Source organism: Phaenicophaeus curvirostris, chromosome 6 (assembly GCF_032191515.1).
Source record: "Phaenicophaeus curvirostris isolate KB17595 chromosome 6, BPBGC_Pcur_1.0, whole genome shotgun sequence".
NCBI classification, from domain to species: Eukaryota; Metazoa; Chordata; class Aves; order Cuculiformes; family Cuculidae; genus Phaenicophaeus; species Phaenicophaeus curvirostris.
This window is the reverse complement of record NC_091397.1, coordinates 22,587,921-22,612,566: the sequence shown is the minus strand read 5'-3', so window position 1 is coordinate 22,612,566 and position 24,646 is coordinate 22,587,921. Positions and strand designations below refer to the sequence as shown.

Below are 24,646 nucleotides of genomic sequence, written 5' to 3'. Positions count from 1 at the left end.
CAAGTGGCTGGGTGTGCACCTGGCAGCCAGCCATGGCCAACCCAACACGCAACTGTGCTGTTCTTCCATCTCCAGATGTAAACCTAACATTTTACAGCCTTGGAGAGGACAGACCTAGCAAGTCCCATGCGAAGGATGGGACTCCTTTTACCACCTCTACATGCTTTACAGTACAAATCCTCCAACAAGGCTTTCTCCTCGACTCTACAGATCTAATTTTTGACCAAGTCAGCTTGTTTTCCTGATTCTAGACTCATTGTTATTCACAAATGAAAATACGTTTTTAAAAATAAGTAATTCTGAATGCAAAATTCAGCCCTGCTGGCAATACCACACTCACAGATAGGATGCTTATCTTATCTTATCTTATCTTTTGTTATTGTTTTTTTTTTTTCTTCTGAGATGTGTTAACTCAAACCCTGGCATTTCTAAACCCATGGTCCCTTTGCATTGTCTTAGAGAGGCAATAAACAAGTTTGATTGAAACCAAACTTAAAACAATACACCATGATTCAAGGAAAAGATTTTATTTTAGGGCCAACATGTTGATAATAAATAAAGGAATATAATGTAATAAGAGATGTTCTCATGCATTTAACACATACTATAACACTGGCTTACACTGTTGTTTGGACAAATTGAGAAGTAGTATTTGGCAATATTATAAGTTTGAATAGTTTAAAGATAGAGAACAAGAAATTCTTTCTGCTGTTTTTACATTTCTTTTATACAAATTCAAATAAATATCAATACATTTATTTTTCCTCAGATTTTCTGTTCACTTTTAACATGCCCGATAACTAAGCCACAGTAATATGCAACTGCCAAGAAAAAGTATTTATGAACTATATAAATATTTCTAAAAATGTATATTTATGTCACATTGTGCAAGCTCTTTAGGTAGAATTGAATTTTAGGTAAAACTGCAGAAAATTTAAACTCATTAAAACATATCCAGTGCAAAGGCCAGTTGAGTCCACACATTATGGTACTGTAATGTAAGCCAATATAATTTAAATAATAAAAACATGCCTATATGATTCAGAGGAAGCTGAACATGGTTTATGTTTTAAAGATCTGACATCTAATATGCAGATTCTGCAATATCAGACATTTTTCAAATCTTCATGAGATGGGAAAACAATGTTAAGACTTCATAAGTAGGCTTTTTTTTTTGTTTGGGATAACTCACATTTACAGTACTACAGTGGCCAAAAAAAGACAAACTATTATAATAGAAATCAATCTGATTAAAAAATTAAATATTCCAATTAACACTGAAAAAGTGTTTGTAATCATTATTTACAATTTATCAATGATACCAGTGTATAACTTCACACAGTCAAAGTATACCACTTTCCAAGCAAATATCAATTCCTGTATCCCTCGCTCAAGCATTCGGTAGCAGTACATTGTTTATGTGCAACAATTCAGTTTAAAGAAGGAGATCGATCTGTGGTCCAGAGTAATTCGATATATGGCCATTTGGTTTGCAAGCAGCGTTTTACAGGAGTGTCATCAGTCTGTAGCATTGGTTCTTCAAAACCCATAACAACTGCTGTGCCTTCTACATACATGACCTGTTGAAATAAGATCAGTTATGTCAGCCCATGTTTGTTTAAAAAGTCCAAGATGAGATGACTATTTTCTCTTTTTTTTACTATAAAAATAAAAATCCATGAAGTATTATACACTTTTTAAATGAAATGAGGTATGAAACTGAAAACACCTTATCTCTTCCACTCAAGTGCCTGAAAATCCTGATCTGGCCCCACTCATTTGGCTGTTTACTTGTATAGACAATAAAGGCCAAAACTGGCAAAAACTAATCATCTAGGACACTCAATGCAAAAATTCTGTTGCTGTTGCAAAGTTTGATATTGTTATTTTTATAACAAAAGTGTTCCTTAGACTTAACTTTATGCAATTAAATTTCCATAAAATGGAAAATTGATATAACAATATTTAAAATGCTAGAAGCCGAATCCTCTGAAAATATTTTTTTTAAAAAATATTCTTGATTATGTGTGCATATATATATGCTCAATAGTAAAGATAAATGCATTTTTGAATGCTTTTACCTACATTTTGGGGTTTGAAACCGCTGGAGATTTCACAGGGGTAATTTTAAGGACCTGACTACAAGCTGTTCTGAAGACTGAGTAGATACATTTTCTCAAAGAGGCTTCTTGAAGTCATTTTTGTTCCCTACAGCTATTAATACCTTAAACTATTCTACCCTAAATGTTAATTTAGGAACTAACTCAGAAGCAGCCTCAGTGTGTTAGGTATACCTCCTCCTTCCCAGAAAGCTGAAAATTAAACAGGTCATTTTTGTCTCCCAGTAAGTTACATCTCCATTGTCCTTTACAGCTCAAAACCCACTTCTCACGGATAAGCATGAAAAGTACTCTATTCAAAATGTATTGCTTATGAGATGTGGTTTAGCCAACTGATCCAGCATCCTAGCTAAAATATGATCATGAGCACAAAGCAGTTTTCAATTCCAAATGTAGCATTTTGGAAGAAAATTAATGAAATATTTCTGCAAAAAGCCTGTTTCAAGCTAAGGTATTTTGCCCTTAACTACTGTCAGTTTTACAATTTGAAACAGGGAATCAGTTTTGCATATAAATTGTTATTAGAGCTAAATTTATTTTTCTTAAATCTTACCTTTTCATTATAGTTAGATTGCTTCAGCCCATTGTAATGGTAAACAGTGAACGACTCTGACACCCTAGAGTCCTAGTAGGAAGAAGACAGTTAATTTCCTGAAATGTATACATGGTGCCTTGACACTCTCTCCTCTTTACAACTGGACAGAGGCATTTAAACAGGAAGACTAAAAAAATTGTACAAAAAGTACAACTTCTTTTAGGTGGCTTCACCCTGAAGATTTTGTTCATTTTACCTTTCTCATCAGAAACGAGATGTCAGTAAACTAATCAGTAACGCCCCTCAAGAGCTACTAATGATTTTCTGTGTTCTCCTCGACAATTATGCTACAACTTTGGCACTGAGCACACAGAAACTCTCCACATTCAGATGTATTTATGACTATTTGGATGCTACTAAGCTAAGTATTTACTAAGGACCAGATCAAATCTCCAATACTCTGTTGAGAGCTAAAAAAGTAATTTACACCCACATCTGCCTAACTGTAAATGAATTGTGAAGACACCTGTTCATCTGAAGCCTAGCAGCAGATATTCTGCAGTTGTCAACCTTCACTAATCCAGGTTTTTAAATGCTTTAGTTCTAAATGGACTAAAAAGCTTTGCATTTCACTGAATCAGGAAACACATATCAGGTGTAATATAATCTCCTTTATGCCTACTGGACCAGGCTCCAAACAAAAGCTTATCCCTTTTTAAAGTATATGGAGTTAAAGGCTGGAAGGAGAAGAAATCTGCTTAGGTTACAGTATGTCCATCAGATTACAAAAAGCCCTCATTCATTTTTCTCCTCTCAAATGATTCAAAAATCTTATCTCTGCATGGGTCTCTCACAGCAACCCAGGCTATTCCATGGCAGGAGGGTGGTGAAAGGAAGGGAAGTAGTAACTCTGCTTACAGGATGGAAAGGAAATACTTATTCTTTTCCCTGAGGAAGCAATGCTCATCCTGAAGGAAAAGTAGTACAGAATACTACATTCAAACAGTGCTGCACCACCCCTAACAAAAAAGACTTGCTGAAGGCATTTAAAAAATATCAGTTTCACATTTCCTTGTTTGTAAAAACTAAGCCATATAGTTTCAATAACACGTTAAGCCACAAAAGCTTCCAAAGAAGTACTTTTCTCAACCCTTCTCTTGCCTCACCAGCCTATCTTTCAGTCATTGTGGAAACCTTCTCTCATACAAGTGCCAATACAAGCACTTGTATGGTCATGGAACAAGCCTACATAAACCTGTTCTGGTTTACCACATATGCATACAAAGAATTTCCTGGTGGCAGGGGAGAGGCAGCACCAGGGCAGGAAGATGTGACCCAGGGCAAAGGGAGAAGAGGACAGCAGTGCCAGGTAAGCATGCACTTCTCAGTGGTGGTGCTACCTTAATGAATATATAGAACAGATTCAGAATTTGAAAATATTTTTCCATTACCCTAGTAGACACTGACTTCCACATATGCTAAACATAACTCTATCATGACTTTTTGTTAAATTGTCAAAAATTTGCATGATTACAGATATACATAAATATAGCTTTAAATACGTTTGCAACCTTCTCCCATTTGCTAGCAATTAGAGCAGACATTTGTAATACTTATAAAACCAGTATGGTCATTTGCTCACAGAAAAAATCAAACTCAGATGAACTTTCTGAGCAGGCAACCGCTCCAATTTCACATGCAAAATGATTCTATAGTTCCTGAAGTTAATTTTAGAACTTGCTGCTACAATGGAGTAAAGTGTAAAGCTGATAAAATCATGGACACCTTATGCAAAACAGAACTCTACTGTTTGTTGTGTAATATAAGAAGTTATTTGCTGATCACCTTTATCAAAGCTTTATCAGCTTTTATATATCAAATAAATGCAATACTTATTATTAAAACCAGGTCTGTGATACTGATGGATGCGTTTAATAAATCTCAAAGACAAGCCAGAATAGACGATGCTCTGCAGCAATAAAGCTATACAGGATTACCTGCTCAGGGAAAAATTCTTGCAGAAAGGGACCCAGTAATATGATGCCCAGTCCTTCTGGGTCTAATTTGGTCTTCATGAGGCTTACACTATGACAAAAACATTGAATAAAAAAGTATGAGTAAGATATTTATTTCTTGCATGGCTAAGTTACGCTGTGCTACTAGAGTACTAGCTGCCAAGTATAGCAGTACTATGCTATTTTTAATCGTTAAGTGACAACTGCACCAGAATGGCATGTGAGTTGCCAAAACACGGTTATTTTTAAATAAAAGTAATGTGTTATTTTAAATTAAATAAGTGATAATTCCAAAGGACCACCATTTTTGGTAAAATAATTTGAAACCCATATAATGTAAAAACAGGTTTACAGCCCAAAAGGTGTTTTGCTATCTTGTAAGCATTCTTGAGCTTGGATACATAAACCAGTCATCTTTTAAATACAGCTCCGTAACTGCCGCATAACCTGTTTCTAAATGGAGATTTGAAAAGCCTCCAAGATTTTCTAAGTACACTGAAATAAAATGAACAGATATATTTCTTATTTGCATCATGTCCTTGATACTAAAGAAGCCAAAACCAATAAATAATCTGAAAACCTTACTGCATGAAAATAGTGTAATTTCAAGTCACTACGAATGAATGTCAATTACAACTTTATTTTTCTACTTAAGCAATATATTTCTACAGGCATCCGATTGCTTAAGCATTTATTTGCATCTACCCATCCTTTTGCCTAAGCTACAGTCTGTACCGTACATAAGAATGTGTCCTCACTGGGTCAAACCAACTGAGCATCTTGCCCAGTATCCTATTTCTGACATTGGTCAGTAGTGGGTGCTTACAACAGAGTACAAGAGGGCAAACATACAGTGATATCCTTAGTTTACCCTCCCCATTTCCAGCAGTCTGCTGCTCAAAGACATCGTCAGTGACAGGCAGTATCTAAAACACAAACATATATATTTCTTCTTTCCATGCATGTGCCTAATGGGCACATATAGAACCCATACAGACTTGTGGCATTTAATAAGCTCCACTCACAAAATCAAAATACAACCATGGATTCTGGGAATAAGTGCCTCCTCCTGTTTTGAACCTGTCACCTGGTAATTCAGTTTGATGACATCTCATTTTTCTTTTGTGAGGAGTTAATAATCTTTCCCTATTTATAATTAAACTCCAGATTTTAGAAATCTGTCTTACATGCCAACGGCTGTCTCTCTTTTCCAAGCTGAACAGTCCTAACCTAGTTCCTCCTTGTACTAATGCCATTTGGTACCTACAGTCAGCCTTGTCACCTTCCTGATACCTTTCTATAATGTTCTCTTTTAAGATCAGAGTGGAACGTCACACATTCATACAACGGCACAATTGCCAGAAATCCCACTCTGGATGTCTATCACTGAGGATCAGTTTAAATCGAAGACCTGTCTCCTGAAAGGCAATATCCATTTCACAGCCCAACAGTGTGTATGTAAAATCAGAATTGTTTTATCCCACATGAAATCAATCTACACTTACTATATTGGGACTTCTCTGTTACCCTGTCTTCCAGTAACTTCTGCTGCTCTTCCAAACCACTTTTTTTGCTATCTTAAATACCTCTATATCAGCAGCAAGCTATCATATCAATCTCTACCTTCAAATCCTCACCAGTATCATGACAAACTTCACAGACATAATACAAATTCCTCTAATGATTTACATTTAACGTCCCATAAATATAGATCCTTCCCTATATTTTTCATGTATTTTCACTACCTTTTCCTTTCAGAAGACACAGCCTAAAGCTTCTCATAGCTGCCTTTTTTACCATCTTGGTCTCTTTTGTTGGGGGCTGCAGGCAGAAGGTGTCTTTCTAAGCTCTTTGTGTTTATTGTTGCATGCAAGCATTTTATCCTTTTAGCTACCACTTATGTGTCTTCATTTTTTAAGTAGCTTCCTTTCTTAATCCTAACACAGTACTATTTATTATAGTTAAATAGTATGTATTATAGTTATAATTACTATATTTGGTTATAAATAACTATTTATATAGTTAATTACTTGGCTTCTCTGTTTCTGTCTCAGTAGACAGAGAATACATTATGCAATTTTTAAGAGAGTGGCTCTGTTAAGGCCCTTGGAAGAGGAATTTTAAAATTCATAGAACTGAATGTGATATCCTATAAACTACGTTAATTTAATAACTGACTTGAAAAAAAAAAGAAGTTTCGCTACAGCTGAAAGTACAACTGAGGATTTGCAAGATACTGGATTTAAACCTTCTATTGTTCATTCTTACTGCTCTCAAAGTACAAAACTTAAAGATATTTCAGCAACTGTCTGAAACCTGCTCAAATTCTTGAAACGCTGTAACAGAGTTCTAAAAACTCTGTGTTTGCAAACAGAACCAGGGCAGATTTAAGTAAAGATAATTTTGAAAATGCACTTGGAATTACATAATAAAATTAAAGCAAGGTTCATACTCACTAATGACATACAAGAACTGTTTAAAAATGAAGAGCCATACTAAATTTTTCAGTATGGTAGCATACAAATTAAATAAATAAAGCAGGAAGGCCCATTTAATAAAATTTGTTGTTGTATGTTTCAATGAGGCTTCCTCATTCAGCAAATAGCGAACGCTATTCAATGTTAATGATATTACAGCAGAGCTACCGAAACAAGTGTGCCTATGTGTTTCCTTCACTTCAAATCCAAGTCTAGCATCTTAACTGAAGAGGTTATGATTGTTGGGGTGATGATACCACAGCCTTTGTACTGTTATGGCCGAGAAGTGCGTGCGGACAAAAGCCTCCAGCACTGGTCAAACAGACAGACTGGATGAAATGTTTCAAACCAGCTAAACCTAGACTGGCAAACATACTCAAATTGCCCTAAAGAGTATCAGATGTTTTTTAGAAACAGACAAAAGCAAGAGAGTTGAGTTCTCAGATTTATTAAGTAAAATACTGGAGAATTTTACTAAAATCACATGCAATGGCATTCAATGCTGGAATGGTTAATCTACTTTGTAGAGCAGATGTGCATTAACAAAGTTTTCCCCTCTATAATTCTTAAACTCTAAGCAGGTCTGACCATTATTCATCTTAAGATTCTGAGAAGCTTAAACCCTTGGATTAGATGGTCACAAAGAATTTCCTTTTAGTTCTTGAACTGAAGATGTAAATAGTACACTGACTGGGAAGCAATGCCTTCAACTTTACTTAAAAACAAACAGAAAAGTCTGTACTGAATTTGAAATGCGTTATTTACACTTGTGTTCCACATCGCATAGATAGGACGTCTAGACCCAAAACAGAGTAGACCCTCATGACAGCAATATTAGATTACATTTTTATTTAAGAGTACAGTAATATTCCATAGTTTGACCATGGCTTTCCAATACAGAAGGCCTTCTGACTGGTTCTTCCTATAATAAAACAGGCCAGCACTATGCCACAAATGTCCTGCAGGCTGAACAGCAAATGGAAAAACTGCTGAATGCAGGTAGAGGATTTTTGCATATTTGAGGCAGCAGAACAAAAATGCCAAAAGAAAGCTTCTCAGACTTATTAAAGTAAGGCTCTTTTCTTTCTCTTTCTTTTAAAAAATATATTTTGTAGATTTCACCACTTATTAACATAATATGAATAGTAGACGGTTTGTCTTGTATTTTCTTTTGGTTTAGCTTCCTGGGTATCTTTTGATTTAAGTTTTCACTCCTGTTCTCCACAGGAAACAGCTCAGTAAAATTTGTGTGCTTTTTAACATCTGAACTGAAAGGACAGAAAATAGCATAAATCAAATTTCAGATGGTTGTCACCACATCCATTCTACAGAAACAACCAATTTAGACCAAATAAATGAGAGCATACATTTAGGAAAGAGCAGAACCATCTTTTGGAGGTGTAACAAGGTTCAAGCACATCACTCTCCTTTCTGGGTTAAGAATTTAGTGGCAAAACAGGGTATGCTTTGACAATGAAGGTTAATTGCTGCCTCTGAATACTAGTCCTGTCTGTCCACCTAAGATCTAAAATAAACTACCTTTCTCATTTGATAGTTTTCACTCTAATCCTAGGAATCAAGGCATCATTTCTGGAAACAAATGACAAATATAAATATTACAAGGTACTGAGTGTTGGTGGAAACAAAACTAACTGAAGCAGTTTCAATTTCAAACTCTGTAGGCGGATTCAGTGGTAATCCAATGCTAATCTGCTTCTGAATACCTTGATGGTTTGGCTCTTTTGTCACACAGTTCCACTTCAAATTAACATAGAGAAATACATTTATGACTGTCTCCTCAATATACAGTAATACCCTAGATTTGAGTGGCTTTTTTGGCTTCCAGTGATCACTACAGAAGTTTGGAGGCTTTTTAAATTTTAATTCCTTCCATTTAATTCAAAGCTGACTTAAACATTTCAAAATAACATTCTGTACCAAAAATGCAAGCTAGAAAAAATTCAGAAACAAACCTGAATTTTAATTAATGTGTGGTTAATTGATTTTTTGGTAGTACTTAAGCTTTATTATACTTACTATTCAGGATCTGAAACAAGGTCCAGTGCCTTCATTACATCTTCTAGCAGACTTTCAGGTATAAAACCATTATCTGAAGAAGAAGCAAAGCTTCTCATTAGGAAAACAAAATCATTTTCAGGAGTACAAAGTTTACTCAAAAATACAAATACAGCACATCTTAATCTCTAAAATTTGCAAAGAAATGGTGAGGTTCTAGAATGAATAAATATATCTTTTAAACACTTCTTTCCCACTTTAAAAAAAAAAAGAGGAGTGCAATACAGAAACTACAGGCTTATCATTTGTACACTTAGAAGCTTACTACTTGCCAAGAATTCAATCTCTTCGTAGCAATCTCCACTAGATACTTCGGTATAACTGCACATTTTCCTCCTTTCAATTAGTTAAAACAGTACCCGAGTGTTAGACATGCTCAGTTTTCCAAAACATAAGAAAATTTTATGTGCATGCCACATAATTTTGTTCTCAAATGTTCATGAAGAACGCATTCATAGCAGATCAGTTATTTTATGAAATATAAAGGTTAAATATGATTTGTTTTATCTTGCATTAAGTTAATTAAAAGAACATTTATAAGGTTTAAAAAGCTTATGCTCTAAGAACTCTTCTAATTCTAACAAATTCCCTTACTAGAGAATTCTCAGAAAATTTATGTCACTTGTAGATTGACTACTGTATTCACAGTTTCTTGCCTTAACTATGAAGTATTTAAACCTTCTCTTAATCAGCTCAGGTATAGACAGCGAATTACCTGGCATGGAAATTACAACAGATTTGAAAGTGCAGTATTTGGAATACATTTTAGAAAATAATGGTCCTATTTTTGAGGAGGTACCATACACAATGCTGTAATGATTACTATTTGGAATTTGTCTCTACTGAATAGTACATTTCAATTAAAAAAATCTTTTTCCAGCAAGAAGTACAGCCATTACCCTCAGGGTCATATGTCTGGAAAATCCTTCTAGCTTGTTCTGAGGGTGCTTCAGGAGCAACAAGGGCCATATCCTTAGGGAAAAAAAGAAGAAAAAAAAAACAAAACAGAAGAAAACCTTCAGTATATTCTTAATTCAGATACAGCCATACTACACAGTTTTAGGCCTTAAATTAATTGAAGTTTAAATACAACAGGACAACAGTTAAGGTAAATCGGCAATATTGCTGATAGTGATGTAAAACAATCAAGAAATATGTTAAAGATTATTCCACAAATTTCTAGACAATTTTTTTGTAAGTCTCTTCATGCAGGTGTTGTGGCACAAAGGCTAAGTGAAGACTGGATGTATTATGTGGAGACTGAGATTTATAGTATCATTCTTTATATCTGAAAACTTATGTAGATGTGTGAAATTTATTGAATGCACTATGTTTACATTGAAGCACATAAATATTATTCAGACAGAAAGCTGTGAAAAAAATGTTTTGAAGTTCACAGACTGGCAGAACACAAATTTGTCAGCTGCATGTAAAAGTATGATTTCAATAGCAGCTATTGAAAAAACTTGCAGATCAATACAAGCATTACATCCCAAGTATAATCATGCTTCCCAAAATACATGCGGAGGCACATATCTATCTCCTGTCATAAAATCAACAAAAAGCACAGCCCTCTGGTGTTATGCCAAAACAAATTACTATTGAAAAAGTGAAACTGAGAAGTTATTAATGAGAAACAAAAGGCGGCATAAAGGACAAGAAAAGTACCCATTCAAGACATCCTTTAGTTTAAAAAGATACAAAGATTTGATGCTCCTCCAAAACAGAGCTCCAGAATCTGCTTGGTAGGAGTACTTGAAATCCTACATCTCCTCTTGTGAATTTACAATCACTTATATTGTTTTTCACATAGAAAGGAAAACGTAACCCTTGCTCAGAGGGAAACACTGCATTTGGCAATACCCCCTCTATAGTTTTCCTTCATGCAGAAGTGAAAATGTAATGTTACCTCCTATGCTATGAACAGTAAGCACATAACCTCACAAAAGGCATCACTGACATTACTCTGAATAACATTAAACTCTAGGACACTTGCTTTTGTACATATTGTATTAAGTAAACTGATTTGCTACAAATCAAAGTAACTTTAAACTGTTTTTTAAAGTACACATAATCTTTTTCTCTTTTTACTTCCAGTTCAGCTCAACTTTGCTTTCTGAAGAAGATTTAGACTTTCTTGAATGAGAAAATCATAACAGCATTCCCTCATGATACCTGTATGTGCTAAAAGAAAATCTGGTCTAAACTGTGCAACTCTGTAGTACTTCATTAGAAGGAAAGCACAGAAAATAAATGAGAAAATGTAAAATTAAAAGATGCATAGAAATCATAAAAATGGTTTGGTTGGAAGAGATCTTAAAGACCTGGTATTATCCAGGAAAAAAAATGAGAAGACGTTCACCCTGCCTTCCAAGGCTCTAGATCATGAGTCCATTGTACAATTTCACTCCAAAGGGCTATTCCACTGGCACTTGAGCACAACGCAAACATCTACATTAGCAAGCAATGCAGTGCATGGACAGAAGGATCAGGATTCAACTTGCTGTGATCTGTTAAGGAGTATCCACATCACATCTTTACTGGCAATGAAGCTTGTACCAAACTTCAGTCCTACAAGCACACTATGCAGAAGCAGAACCAGTTGCTGGAAGCTCTGGTGTCCACACTGCAGGCATGGCACTCTGAAAAGTCTCCTAGTGCGCAACTTCCAATGGTGGCTCCACCAAGAGAGAAACAGCTTTCAGCATGTCTGCAGGACACTGAATTGCATGCAGCAGCATTCCCAGTCCAGCTGCAAGGCCAATTTGCACCAAAAAGAAGCTCTCCAACGTGTTACATCACGATGTACATGGTTCTGGTGAATCATGTCTGCTGGAATGCTCCTAGCTCCTGAGACCAGACAGACTTTTCAGGACTAAATTACTTCTGGCTCCTGCCTACAGCCTCTCTTGCAGCACAATGGCCACCTTTCACTGTGATGGGACTCCAGAGCCCATCTTCAGGTCAGAAGCAGGATGGTATGCACATAAACTCCTGTACTGTGTGACAGCTTTATTCAACCTGTACCTGAGAGTTCCAAGTGAGAAAGAGTACAGAAGAAACTAATTTGGGAAAAGTCCCTTTGTCCTTCCAGTCTCTCCTAGTGAGAGCAACTTGTAAATGGCTTGCTTAATACACTGGAAATACAAAGCCTGTATTTTAATTCGGTATCACAATAATGTAATTTTAAGGATCCATAAATACAACCAATTTGGACCAAAACCACTATTCAATTAAAAATATTCCAGTGATTTCATAAATGAATAATAACAAGAACACATTAAGTAAATGAATACTTTAACAGTGTAACTTCATGTTTACATGTGCTAAACTTTTTTTCAGGTACTTCGCAGAGACCATATTGCTTTAGTAACATTTACAGCTCTACACAACCAGTTCCATGATGCCAAAGAATCTATGAAGTTGTGCAGTTGTTGAGTATATACTCTGTTATGATGGGTAACACTTATGTGATTATATAAAGTACGTACACTGCAAAATCTGATATGTGACCAACACTTAAGTAATTTAGAATATTCCAGAATTGGAAAAATTTCATTTTGAGAGGGTCAGTATACTAAGTAGGAATAAATTTCACTATCATTGAATTACAGTATACTACTGCAATTGGTTCTCAGTGTAAAACAGATGATGCCATAGCATACAGAACTTATTAACAACAAAAAGATCAGTGGTTTAAATATTCAGGATTTATCTCTGAAGAGGGGATATTTGTATGGTAAGTTCTCACTAACAAGTTAGTAGTTTGTGGAGCCAGTGTAGCAGGGAATAACACTTAGAATTTCCGTGGCATGGAAGTATATAATCAAAGTAACTTCCAACTGCACAGACATATTATTTCAAATGCAAACTACACAGTCCTGCTTTGGTTTACAAGTATGCTGTTTCTCCCATAAAATCTTAATGCATGCCAAGAATAAGAATCATTTGTGTTGTCCTCCCTCCCTGCAAATTATCTTGTTAATATAGTACTTTAAACGATTTCATGCAACACAAAACATGTTTTAAAATAAGTCTCCTGCAACTATAAACAAATAGTTTTTGATAGTCCAATTGCAAATACTGTGTATTTCTACTGGCATTTTAATTTTCCAGCACCTTAATTATTTTAGTGTACATGTACATGGGAAGAACTTGGAGAATAAGTCACTGAATGCATTACTTGATACTGAAAATTCTCCAGGTCTTTCAACAGATCTTTTAAATACGGTAAAGTCTCCCAGTTATTACATATTAATGCTTTTTATTCATTAAATGTTATTTAATGATGCTCTAAACTGCCTTAGAGAGATGACAAAAGCCCCCACCCCTCTTCTTCAAAATAATTCTAACTTTTCACAGTGACTGTTGTCCTATAAATAGTTAAAAAGCAAGATTTTAATCCTGTATGTACAAATCCCATGCATCCTCAAACTTAACAGATCATTCATTTCCAGTAGACAGAAAACTTTAAAAGTTCAGTACTCCATGTATTTGCATCTAAGAGGAAAAAAAGTAACATACCTCCTTCAGGCAGCAAAGCTGAAAACATGACAAACATTTAACAAAAACATACTGCAGCTGCCCAAGCTGATATTTCATTATATGTGCCAAAACATACCCCCTACCTCAGCCTTATGAATTGTATTTTGATGTATTCCATGCACTGAAACATCCTTATAAGGGAATCCCATCAACAGTTAATTTTAATAATTATTCCCAATGCTAAGTATAACATGTCCCAAAATTCAGGTCTCACTCGCTGGCTCTTGTGATATACAAACAAGTCACTTCATATTACTTTGAAAAGCTTTTCTCATCAGCAATACCAGTTATTTTAAGATCCCACATTTACCCTCAGAGGCAAAAAGTACTCTTCTTAAGTTTTCATTCTACAAATCAAAAGCAGAACACATTGGCTACGCTACACTGACATCCTAGCTATGAAGTTTTACAAAGATCTGCCCCGAAAGACTTCTGGCCCTTAAGAAGGAAATCTGTTTGCATATGGACTGCTCTGCAGTTCTATACTACGGCTGTTAAGTAATATGCAGAATTACGTATTGCAGTACTAGCTTTGTTCTTAAAAATTTGCTAAAGACAATATAGAAACATTGATGATTTATCAACCATTTAACTTGTCATAATGTACTCTGATCTACACAAATGAAGATTATTTAATACACTCTTGTATTACACAGAAAAGTGTGTATTTTTCCATGCTCTAATCAGTGGCTTTCATGCCAACAACTTTTCCAAAATGGTTTCCCAAGAAAATAAGGTTGATGGGATCTATGAAACCAATTCCCGTCTCACTAGCTGACTTGTGAATCCATTACTCAATTTAAATGTTATTTTACAGAGGGAGTGGAGCCTCCCGACTGGTTGCTGAAACTAGAAGCCAGGGAGGTAGGAAACAGAGGTCTGTGCGCCCACCAAGAGGGAAGGCAGAAACCTGCTGTGAACTGCTGTGCTTGGCAACATGTAGACAACCATTCCAACACCGCAGGCACAGGCCCAGACCAGTGACTGTGTGCTTGGCTCTCGTCAGGTGGGCCATTGCAGGAGACAAGTGGTGGGTTATTATAACAGGTATTTGTGTGTGCGGAAGAGGGACAAAAATGAATGGCAGGTGTCAAACATCATATACAGCATCCTCCTCAGCCTTGAAGAAGAATTTTGGGTCTATCCACAATTCACAAAGACAACTGAAATCCTTTCCTTGAATGAGACAGGGAAAAGACACAAAAGGAAGCATACTACCCCCAGGGTAGCAGTTCTCATCTCAGGTCAGAAAATAAAATACAGGCCTTGCAATTCAGAATGGCAAAAGATGACATAGTTTATCTGGAAGTGTTCCGCACGAGGTAGAGATGGTGGTGGAGAAGAAACATTTACAGTAAGCAATTTGTTTCAACAAGGTGGCTGAAAGGAAGCAAACTGGCTCTAGTTGCACTCTGTGAATAAGAGTGGAAGAATTGCATTTACTCTACAGTACCTGCAGCACCTCGATGGCACTGCAAATGGAAGAGTTCTCAATGCAGCAGAACAAACAGCTACATATGGACTACTCATTCAAATCCTTTTCCACCCATTCTACCCAGACAGAAAAAGGAGCCTGCATGGTCCAAGGGCGGGGTGAGGCTGTGGGGGAGAGGCAAGCACGAACCAGAGAGCAAAAATTAATAACAGAGAAACCCACAGTGTGCAGACTGTCAGCCTGTCCATCTGGAAAGTAAAACTTCTAACACAGAATCATTTGGGTTTGGGTTGTAAGGGACCTTAAAGATCATTCAGTTCCAACTGCACTACCATGGGCAGGGACATGTTCCACCAGATCAGGCTGCTCACAGCCCCATAGAACCTGGCCTTGAACATTTCCCTATGCAGTGCTACAGACTAGGAGAGGTCTGGCTTGAGAGCTGCCTGGAGGAGAAAGACCTGGGGGTGTTGGTTGACAGCCGACTGAGTATGAGCCAGCAGTGTGCCCAGGTGGCCAAGAAGGCCAATGGCATCTTGGCTTGTATCAGAAATGGTGTGACCAGCAGGTCCAGGGAGGTTATTCTCCCTCTGTACTCGGCACTGCTGAGACCGCTCCTCGAATCCTGTGTTCAGTTCTGGGCCTCTCACCACAAGAAGGATGTTGAGGCTCTGGAGCGAGTCCAGAGAAGAGCAACAAAGCTGGTGAAGGGGCTGGAGAACAGGCCTTATAAGGAATGGCTGAGAGAGCTGGGGTTGTTTAGCCTGGAGAAAAGGAGGCTGAGGGGAGACCTCATTGCTCTCTACAACTACCTGAAAGGAGGTTGTAGAGAGGAGGGTGCTGGCCTCTTCTCCCAAGTGACAGGGGACAGGACAAGAGGGAATGGCCTCAAGCTCCGCCAGGGGAGGCTAGACATTAGGAAAAAAATTTTCATAGAAAGGGTCATTGGGCACTGGAACAGGCTGCCCAGGGAGGTGGTTGAGTCACCTTCCCTGGAGGTGTTTAAGGGATGGGTGGGCGAGGCGCCGAGGGGCATGGTTTAGTGTTTGATAGGAATGGTTGGACTCGATGATCCGGTGGGTCTCTTCTAACCTGGTTATTCTATGATTCTATAATTCTATGGAAAACAGCATTTGTATTCCTTTAATTAATACAAAACTTGTGTTGTTTTTCTCCTTAAAGCTGTGTTACACAGTAAAGCCTACCTTACATCATACCAATTGCATCACTTTTTTTAACTATGCATAGGCAATTACTTAACATGTTTCCTAAGTACATCTCCACCGTCTCAGTATTTCCACACTGAAGCATCTTTAACTTATTCAAGTCCAAGACTGGCAACTCTGGCACCCCTGTATTAAACAAAACAGTTGTTTCTAAAGTGCATACATAAATGCATACAAAGTTTCCCTAAACTGTCAATTAATCAACCAAAATGACATTGGCCTCCCTGTAACACAAACTAAAATATATTAGTATATTTCATATCTTTCTTATGTAAAACCAACACTGGAAAAAATGCACTTAAATACTGAAATGAGGTAACTTCAGTTTTAGAAACGAACAAATTATTATTCAGATAGCTAACCAAATGCTACTTCTGATATTATATAAGCAGAGAAATAAATATAGAAAATTAAAGCAGTATCTTAAATATCACTAAACGTGTTTCACCTCTGCTAGGAAGAGTTAAAAACTTCCTCTGTCAGAGACAGTCATCATCCCCCACCTTTTTTTGCATTTTTTTTCCTCTTTCCGCATTTAGACTTTCAATTCATTCATTCACATTTCCAAACCTGAAAGTATAGCTGCCTTATCAACGAGGTCAAAAATGTTACTCTGTACACAACAAAGTTGCTATCAGTATGAAAGGAAACAATACAGGGATTAAATATTTGAATGTGTCTCAAAAAGTGATTAGAAATGGATTCCTAAGGACATTTGTGATTGTAGTTGTAAAGGATGAAGTGAGATGCTGTATATGGATTCACCCTAATGTTCCCAAGGATTCAACAACTGTCACACAGAATAAGGTTCTCTGGATCAAACAACAGCTACAACCTGAACTGATTTCAACCAGGTTCTTGCCATTTATAAATTACTTAAGGTCTCCTGGAAACATACAGAATCTGCATACAAGTTCAGTCTGTCATGTCACAAGTTTATTAGGCAGCTGGGAAGTTTTGCAAAAGCCAGAGTTTGGCATGATATTTCAAAACACGACTACAGCTCTTGCTGTTTTAAAGAATGTCTATATTACTGAGGCATATGTTGTCATGCTGCCAGTCTTATTTACTGTTTCTAGTTTCCTGCATCTATCTCAGTAGGGTTGGGGAATACGGGAATAAAGGAGGCTGAACAGTGAACAAAAGATGTCATCTTCCACTTCCCAAGGGTACATGATGCCCTGCTAAGAAAGAACATCTGGTCTTCAGACATTTTGGGGAAAAAAGAATGCAGAGAGAGAGAAAATGACCACAAAAATAATTCCCTTGCTGTTTCGGCCAAGAACACTTGAATACAAAATATCTTTAATAGGCATTCAGTAACTATATTTGAAACTACTTCATTAGGTCTGTAATACATTGTCAAAAGGGAACATATATTTATGACTTTGTGACATTTTCCTTTTTCAGAGAAAAAAATTTTAAAGGAAAGAAAGAATCTGATTAACTCATCTAGAATATGTGTTTATAATAGGGAAGCACAGATGAACAGCCATTCATATAGATTCACTTTCACAAACAGAAGACACGATGGGCATACCATCAGTTCATCTGCTAATTCCACAATTGCCATTTGGTCACATAGTGAATATTACATTTCCAATTCCAAGTCTCACTAAAAATGTTAAAATAATATTACCAATATCATTATATGGTAAATAATTTCTGCAGTTATTAGGCTGTAATAAGCAGATACGATAAAATAAAAAAGAAGGTGGCTTGCAGAGCAAAGAATGGACGGCGCGAGCCTGTCACCACCAAAGTTTATGATTTCTACTTATTACCTCTTATAAGGATACATGGAATATGGGGAGAAATTATTCATTCTACTTACTTGTCATATCTCTTCAGTGTGATACTACAAGCATATTAAATTCCATATTTTGGAATACTGGGTTAGATTTTATGACTCACTAAAAAAAAAAATCCCACGTGGAAATGAGTCAATAATAATTTCTCTTTTAAAATTCCATTTCTGGAATGATTCCATGAAGATAACTCCTGATTATGAATACACTATTTGTTGTCATAAATTTGTTTATTTACTGACCTGTACTGGTTTGGAAAACTTGATAATCATGCATACAAACTTGTTGAAAAGGACAGAAACTAAACTCAGCTTTTTCCTCCCCCCATGCGCTGAAGCTGCATCTTATGACTAGAACAACATATTTTTTACCTCTGCCTTATCTCTTTCATAAGTACACAGTCATGCCAAAGCCTGAAGTGAAGCCATTGCTTCACTGAAGCAAGCCATTGCATTGATATCCTTTCTGGAAAGGAGTATTCTACTGTATTTAACCAACAACTTTCTTTCCATTCTTAACTTGATGTCAGATTAACTATTAAGAAAACTCATATTTACCTCCTCATTTTTTTTGCATACTATTCAATAACCTGTAAACCAGCAGGAAACAGAAGTGCACTAAGTCTACCAGTCAAAGCATTTGGCCTAAGACCTCAGAAGGCCTTTAAGGGAATGAAAGAATTTTATGCCTCTCCCCGTAACTCCTCAGAAATACTGGATGAACGACAAATTAATTAGGGTGTAATAATACCTGCACCACTATCAAAAGTGCTCCAATAAAAGGAACAGTATTATTATTTTAGGGAAGTCTGAAAAAAATCCAAATACATCCAGTATAAAAAGGTATAAAATAATTTTGAACACTAAGAAGTCAAGGTATAATCATTCAAATGAGAAAAGGGCTCTGAAGCAGAGTTGTATTTTTCAAGCCAAGATCTACTGTGAGCTAGACATTAACGCATACACAACTTGGAGGCCATGAGACATCGAAAGGATTTTAAGTTGTGCTGCATAATACTCAGTAGTAAAAACCTAACAGAAGGAAGGTGTCTGTTAATCAATTATGCAAAGATATATATCTATAAAATACCTAATTCCAGAACATTACCAGCAAACTGGAATAGCTGCAAAAGAAAAAGCATGTGCCAAATGCAAAATCAAGATAGCAACTGGTAAGCATTAATGCATCAAGCGAAATGGACATACTTAGTCACCAGCAGGGGAACCCAAACTAATGCAATGTACAAAAGCACACTGTATTACAAAAGTTACATTTAAGAAAACTTCAGGTCAGTACTCACTGGATGGCTGTGTTCCAAAGCACTGTTATTGGAGAAACAGCATAAAAACTACTTCACTATTTAATACAGCTGAAAATGGAACGGAAGTGATAATTGTAGCAGAATTGAGTAGGACTTTCTACCTGGAAAGGCCAGAGCACATGACTAGTGGAAGAAGCAAATTAAGGAGGAAAAACCCATCAGCATTTTGTTTTTCACTTGACTTGGAATAAGGAATAATATTTTTTTATGCAGCATGTTTCTGTGAATGTAATTTTGATTGATATTTAAAACCAGCAATGCTACTAAAATCTCTGTCAATTTATTAATCATATTTTAATAATGACCCAGGACCCCTATTCCTGCAAATTTGAAAAACATAGTATCTACTCATCATGTGATGACTCAAGCCCAATGTCTTTGCTACTGTACCAGATATAGCTGGAAGCAACATTGGTTTCACATCTAAAAGGGAGACCAAATGACACAATGATGTTCCCGGCCTTTGTTTCTAGGCAGTGTGTTGACTTCCAGCATTTACTTGACACAGTGACATATAAAATTGCACTAAGCAATATCTTTGACGCATTTGCTAATCACAAGTCACTCTGCATATACTACCAAAAGCAAAGAAAAAAATCAAAATGTGTTTCTTCAAAAAAAATCAGCCTTTCATTTGATACGTCCAAACTAGACGTTGCTCTTGCCCTCCCTTCCTGACACAGGAGGGTACAGATCCTTCTAGATGCTAACAAGTACTTTTATTGGGCAGGACCCAACCCATTAAACTCCAAGTCCCCAACTTCTGTTTACATATGAAAGTAATTGATGCTAATTCTAAAAAAGCACTCCTCAGCACTGCTCTGCCTACAAATGGGCACTAAATGAACTACCTTTTCTGTACTGCATTGTGCACTTTTCACAACAGTTGCTCTACACATTCAACACTACAATCAAATCCATTAAAAATGTAGGTAACTAACTTTCAGAGATAATAGAATCATAGAATAGAATCATAGAATAACCAGGTTGGAAGAGACCCACCGGATCATCGAGTCCAACCATTCCTATCAATCACTAAACCATGCCCCTTAGCACCTCGTCCACCCGTGCCTTAAACACCTCCTGGGAAGGTGACTCGACCACCTCCCTGGGCAGCCTGTTCCAGTGCCCAATGACCCTTTCTGGGAAAAAATTTTTCCTAATGTCCAGCCTAAACCTCCCCTGGCGGAGCTTGAGGCCATTCCCTCTTGTCCTGTCCCCTGTAACTTGGAAGAAGAGGCCAGCACCCTCCTCTCTACAACCTCCTTTCAGGTAGTTATAGAGAGCAATGAGGTCTCCCCTCAGCCTCCTCTTCTCCAGGCTAAACAACCCCAGCTCTCTCAGCCGCTCCTCATAAGGCCTGTTCTCCAGCCCATTCACCAGCTTTGTTGCTCTTCTCTGGACTCGCTCCAGAGCCTCAACATCCTTCTTGTGGTGAGGGGCCCAGAACTGAACACAGGATTCGAGGAGTGGTCTCAGCAGTGCCGAGTACAGAGGGAGAATAACCTCCCTGGACCTGCTGGTCACGCCGTTTCTGATACAAGCCAAGATGCCATTGGCCTTCTTGGCCACCTAGGCACACTGCTGGCTCATGTTCAGTCGGCTGTCAACCAACACCCCCAGGTCCCTCTCCTCCAGGCAGCTTTCTAGACAGACTTCTCCTAGTCTGTAGCACTGCATAGGGTTGTTGTGCCCCAAGTGTAGGACCCGGCATTTGGCCTTGTTAAACCTCATGCCATTGGACTCAGTCCAGCGGTCCAGCCTGTTCAATATATCATTTAAGTTACTCATAATTTTGTTTCATAGATGTGACTGCACATTAGTCTCAAATATGTTCCCGTAGCCTACTACCAATCTTTAAAAATCAGACAAGTTTGTTCCTTCACCAACTGAAATGCAAATTCAGCAGAAAAAGTAAAGAGAGCATATGCTTTGAAGGAAATAAGGAACATGGAAAACCGAATCAATAGATGACTACTAGAATAACTTTTCTACCTAACTGTATTTAAAATAAACTTGATTAAGTAATATTATTTTTCTAGAAAGTTTAAAGGGATATTCATGGTCATTACTTAAGCACATTTTCTTTTTAAATTGTCAAATTTGGAAGTGCTTCTACAATACATTAAATTGAGAGCTTAGCAGACCATGGGAAATTCTTTCAGTTTTCATCTGAGGATCTAGAGAAGACTCTCTTCACTGCACTGTCTTTCTTTCCTTCCTTCTTTCACCCCTCTTTCTTCCCTTTATTTCAGAGGGCATCTCATGCAACAAGCGGTAGCTTTATTTTTACATCTAGATTTTGCCAGCTCATAAGTTCCTACTGAAACTGCTAGAACTAATCCTTGCCCCATTTTACAAGTTTTTATCCAGGCTCGGAAATAGCATTTGAAGAGTCAGTACAAAGTCATTCTGTCATCTACCTCAGCACAAATCAGCATCAAAATATGTGACATTTCAGGAGAAAGAATTCAGCGACACAAAAACTGGAACAACTCAAACACACACATGAAAAGTGATATCATTTAAGCAGCCCTACTCTCAAATACTTTATAAATAAAACTGAACCTCCCCCTCTGAAAGAAAACAGATGGATGGGAAATCTTTTCCCAAAAGGAAGCAATTTGCTTACGTGCTTAGGGGCATATACAATTACATTTCATGCTCTGTATCAGCCAACCACAAACAATGCCCTTAAATGATCATTGTGAAAGCTGCATATAATGGGATGAATGTTAAAAATGTTCTGAAACTTCAGAGAACATATAGATATGACTAAATGACTGAAAATAGCCAGAGAATCATGGTAAGCACAGCGAATACAATTCTTACAGGATGGTAAATCCCAAATAATTGGTTAGGTTAACATTCAGAGTCTTTTGTCTCCCAGTTTAATGACCTCTACACTACAATTTCTAAGGCTCAACACTAAGGATAACAAAATCTCATGACTGAGTTACTTCTTTATGATCTGAGTAATAAGTCCTCACAATTGCTACTCATTATGGGATGCACAGCACCTTCTAATGAGCAATACAAGCATTACAGGATCTTGATCTAATTCCTAAATGTACTCACTTCAGAGTTTTTGCAACTAAGAGTCAAAAAGCTCACCACTGCGCAAGGATTTGTTTTGTCAGCGTTCAGAGACATCAACTTTTATCGCACAACCTCAGGAAGATCATCACACTGCTCTTTAATACTTTTCACATGCAATTTCCTCAACATGTATGGTATATTACTGAATTCCAATGTCATTAAAGGTCAACTGTGTGGTGTTAGATTACAATTACATAGTTATGGCTTTCCCTTCCTAGCTCTACGTTTTTAGTTACTACAGTAGGCTAAAAAAAAAAAGTGTATATCTGGATCTCAACTTCAAGGCCTCTTTTTAATTGTGTGGCAGGGACTCAGATCACACTCCATCCTTCTAGTAATATCTCAAAGACCACCAAATCCTGAGTAACTAGAGTCCTACATGACTCTGGAAGATGGAGTAATGACCCTGTATCATCAACCTTAAAACCAGAGAAACCAAGTCATGCCCACTAAAATCCTGAAAATTTTAGTACAGTGCCTTGAGTCCCTTTGATTTAAGATGTTGTAATCACAGTGTTTCCAGTCTCTCTCTTTAGAATATAATTTGGCCTTGTAACATCTTTTCTTACGGCACAGTGATCTCTGAGCCTTAACTTTCTAGCTCTGCAGATCAGCTCTGCCTGCCTACCATAGACACGTACACCTCAATTCTCCCACTCAACCTTTTGTTGTCCTCTGCTCATCACACTCTTTAAAGTCCAGGGTTCTCCATGACACTCTGTAGGCCTGAAAGAATGTCACAGAGGTAGCAAAACCAGAATTAGTTCTTCATCTCTTGGACTGGAGAGGACATACCTGGGTTCTTCACAACCTCTTCTTCTTTCCCGAATCTTGTGCAACACATGAAAAAGAACATATCCTGTAGAAAGTTGGTACAGCCACACTGACGAGCTTTGGTTTCTCCACTATTTTGAAAATTCTTTTACTATAGTTGAAGCACAGACCATCAAGAACTAAGAGGAGACAGAGATCTGATTTCTCCTTGCAGCTATCGCTGTTGGCTACTCATTCCAGCAATGTGGGAAACAGGAAAATAAAAGACAGAGATTTTTCTCCCAAGCAAAGTCAAAAATTGTATGATGATTAAAGTTTCTCATAGAAGCTACCTTCACTTAAAGCCAAACCTACATTTCTAATGAAAAAAACCGAGAAATAGAAATACAGACATTTCATAAATGACAGCGCTCCAGATTTGTTATCATCAGAGAAAATAAAGCCACCATGGCTTTGGATAAATTGATGTCATGAACTTATTTCATTAAAAACAAATATGCCCCCATACACCGTTGCATCACACATTCTCTTTTCCTACAACAAAAAGTTTAGGAAAAATCTAATAATTTAAATTTATTTAGCAATAACATTTATACTTTGAAGCTTAAAACAATCAGTAAAGTAACTTCAATTGTCTTTGAGGGCTCACAGATACCATAGGAAACACCCTACTCTAACGCTCATTTTAGAAAGGAGTCTTTTCTTGCAGAAAGGAGCTCTTAAATTAAGAGCTACTAGAAATATTTGAAGATTCACTACTGATTTAGCAAAGTTCGAGCTATTGACAAGAACAGAGCAGCATTTGTCTCCCTGCTCTTAATCAGCACACAGAAAATTTAATCCCTGTTTTAGCCCAGAAGTTAATTCTACAGTTGCCCCGTATGTCTATACTCTTTATACTAGATACTCAGACTGCCCCAACCAGAATCAGTTCCATCTACTCTTAGAAACTAAAGTCTCTAAAACCACCCACTCTGTAACCATTTCCTGAAGTGGAATTCTTCAAAATCTGATTTTGATTTCTTCTCTGATGAGGAAAGATTTTTTTTCAAAATCTGGTTATCTGCATTCAGTGGTCATGGGAGGAAAAAACCTAAGGAACATCTGTCACTACCTTCCCAAAGTAGAAGAGTTTGTAAGTTAAAGGATAAGTGTAATTTATTTGGACATACATAGGTTATTCTTGCAGGGTTAACACATACTAGCAATGGCTGA

At 37.0% G+C, this 24,646-nt stretch overlaps 1 protein-coding gene across 2 annotated transcripts in view; it reads right to left on the bottom strand.

Annotated features, from left to right (window-relative positions):
• Window positions 1-511: 511 nt before the first annotated feature.
• The window catches only part of MINDY3 (MINDY lysine 48 deubiquitinase 3), a 50,184-nt gene continuing 26,049 nt past the window's right edge, over window positions 512-24,646 (bottom strand). For both annotated transcript variants that reach the window (XM_069859564.1, XM_069859565.1), the window contains 5 exons: window positions 10,123-10,195; window positions 9,185-9,257; window positions 4,653-4,740; window positions 2,674-2,745; window positions 512-1,580 (listed from right to left, as the gene is read on the bottom strand). In XM_069859564.1, the coding sequence (XP_069715665.1) occupies window positions 1,431-1,580; window positions 2,674-2,745; window positions 4,653-4,740; window positions 9,185-9,257; window positions 10,123-10,195 (456 nt within the window). In that variant the 3' untranslated portion in view covers window positions 512-1,430. The remainder of the gene's footprint in view (window positions 1,581-2,673; window positions 2,746-4,652; window positions 4,741-9,184; window positions 9,258-10,122; window positions 10,196-24,646) is intronic.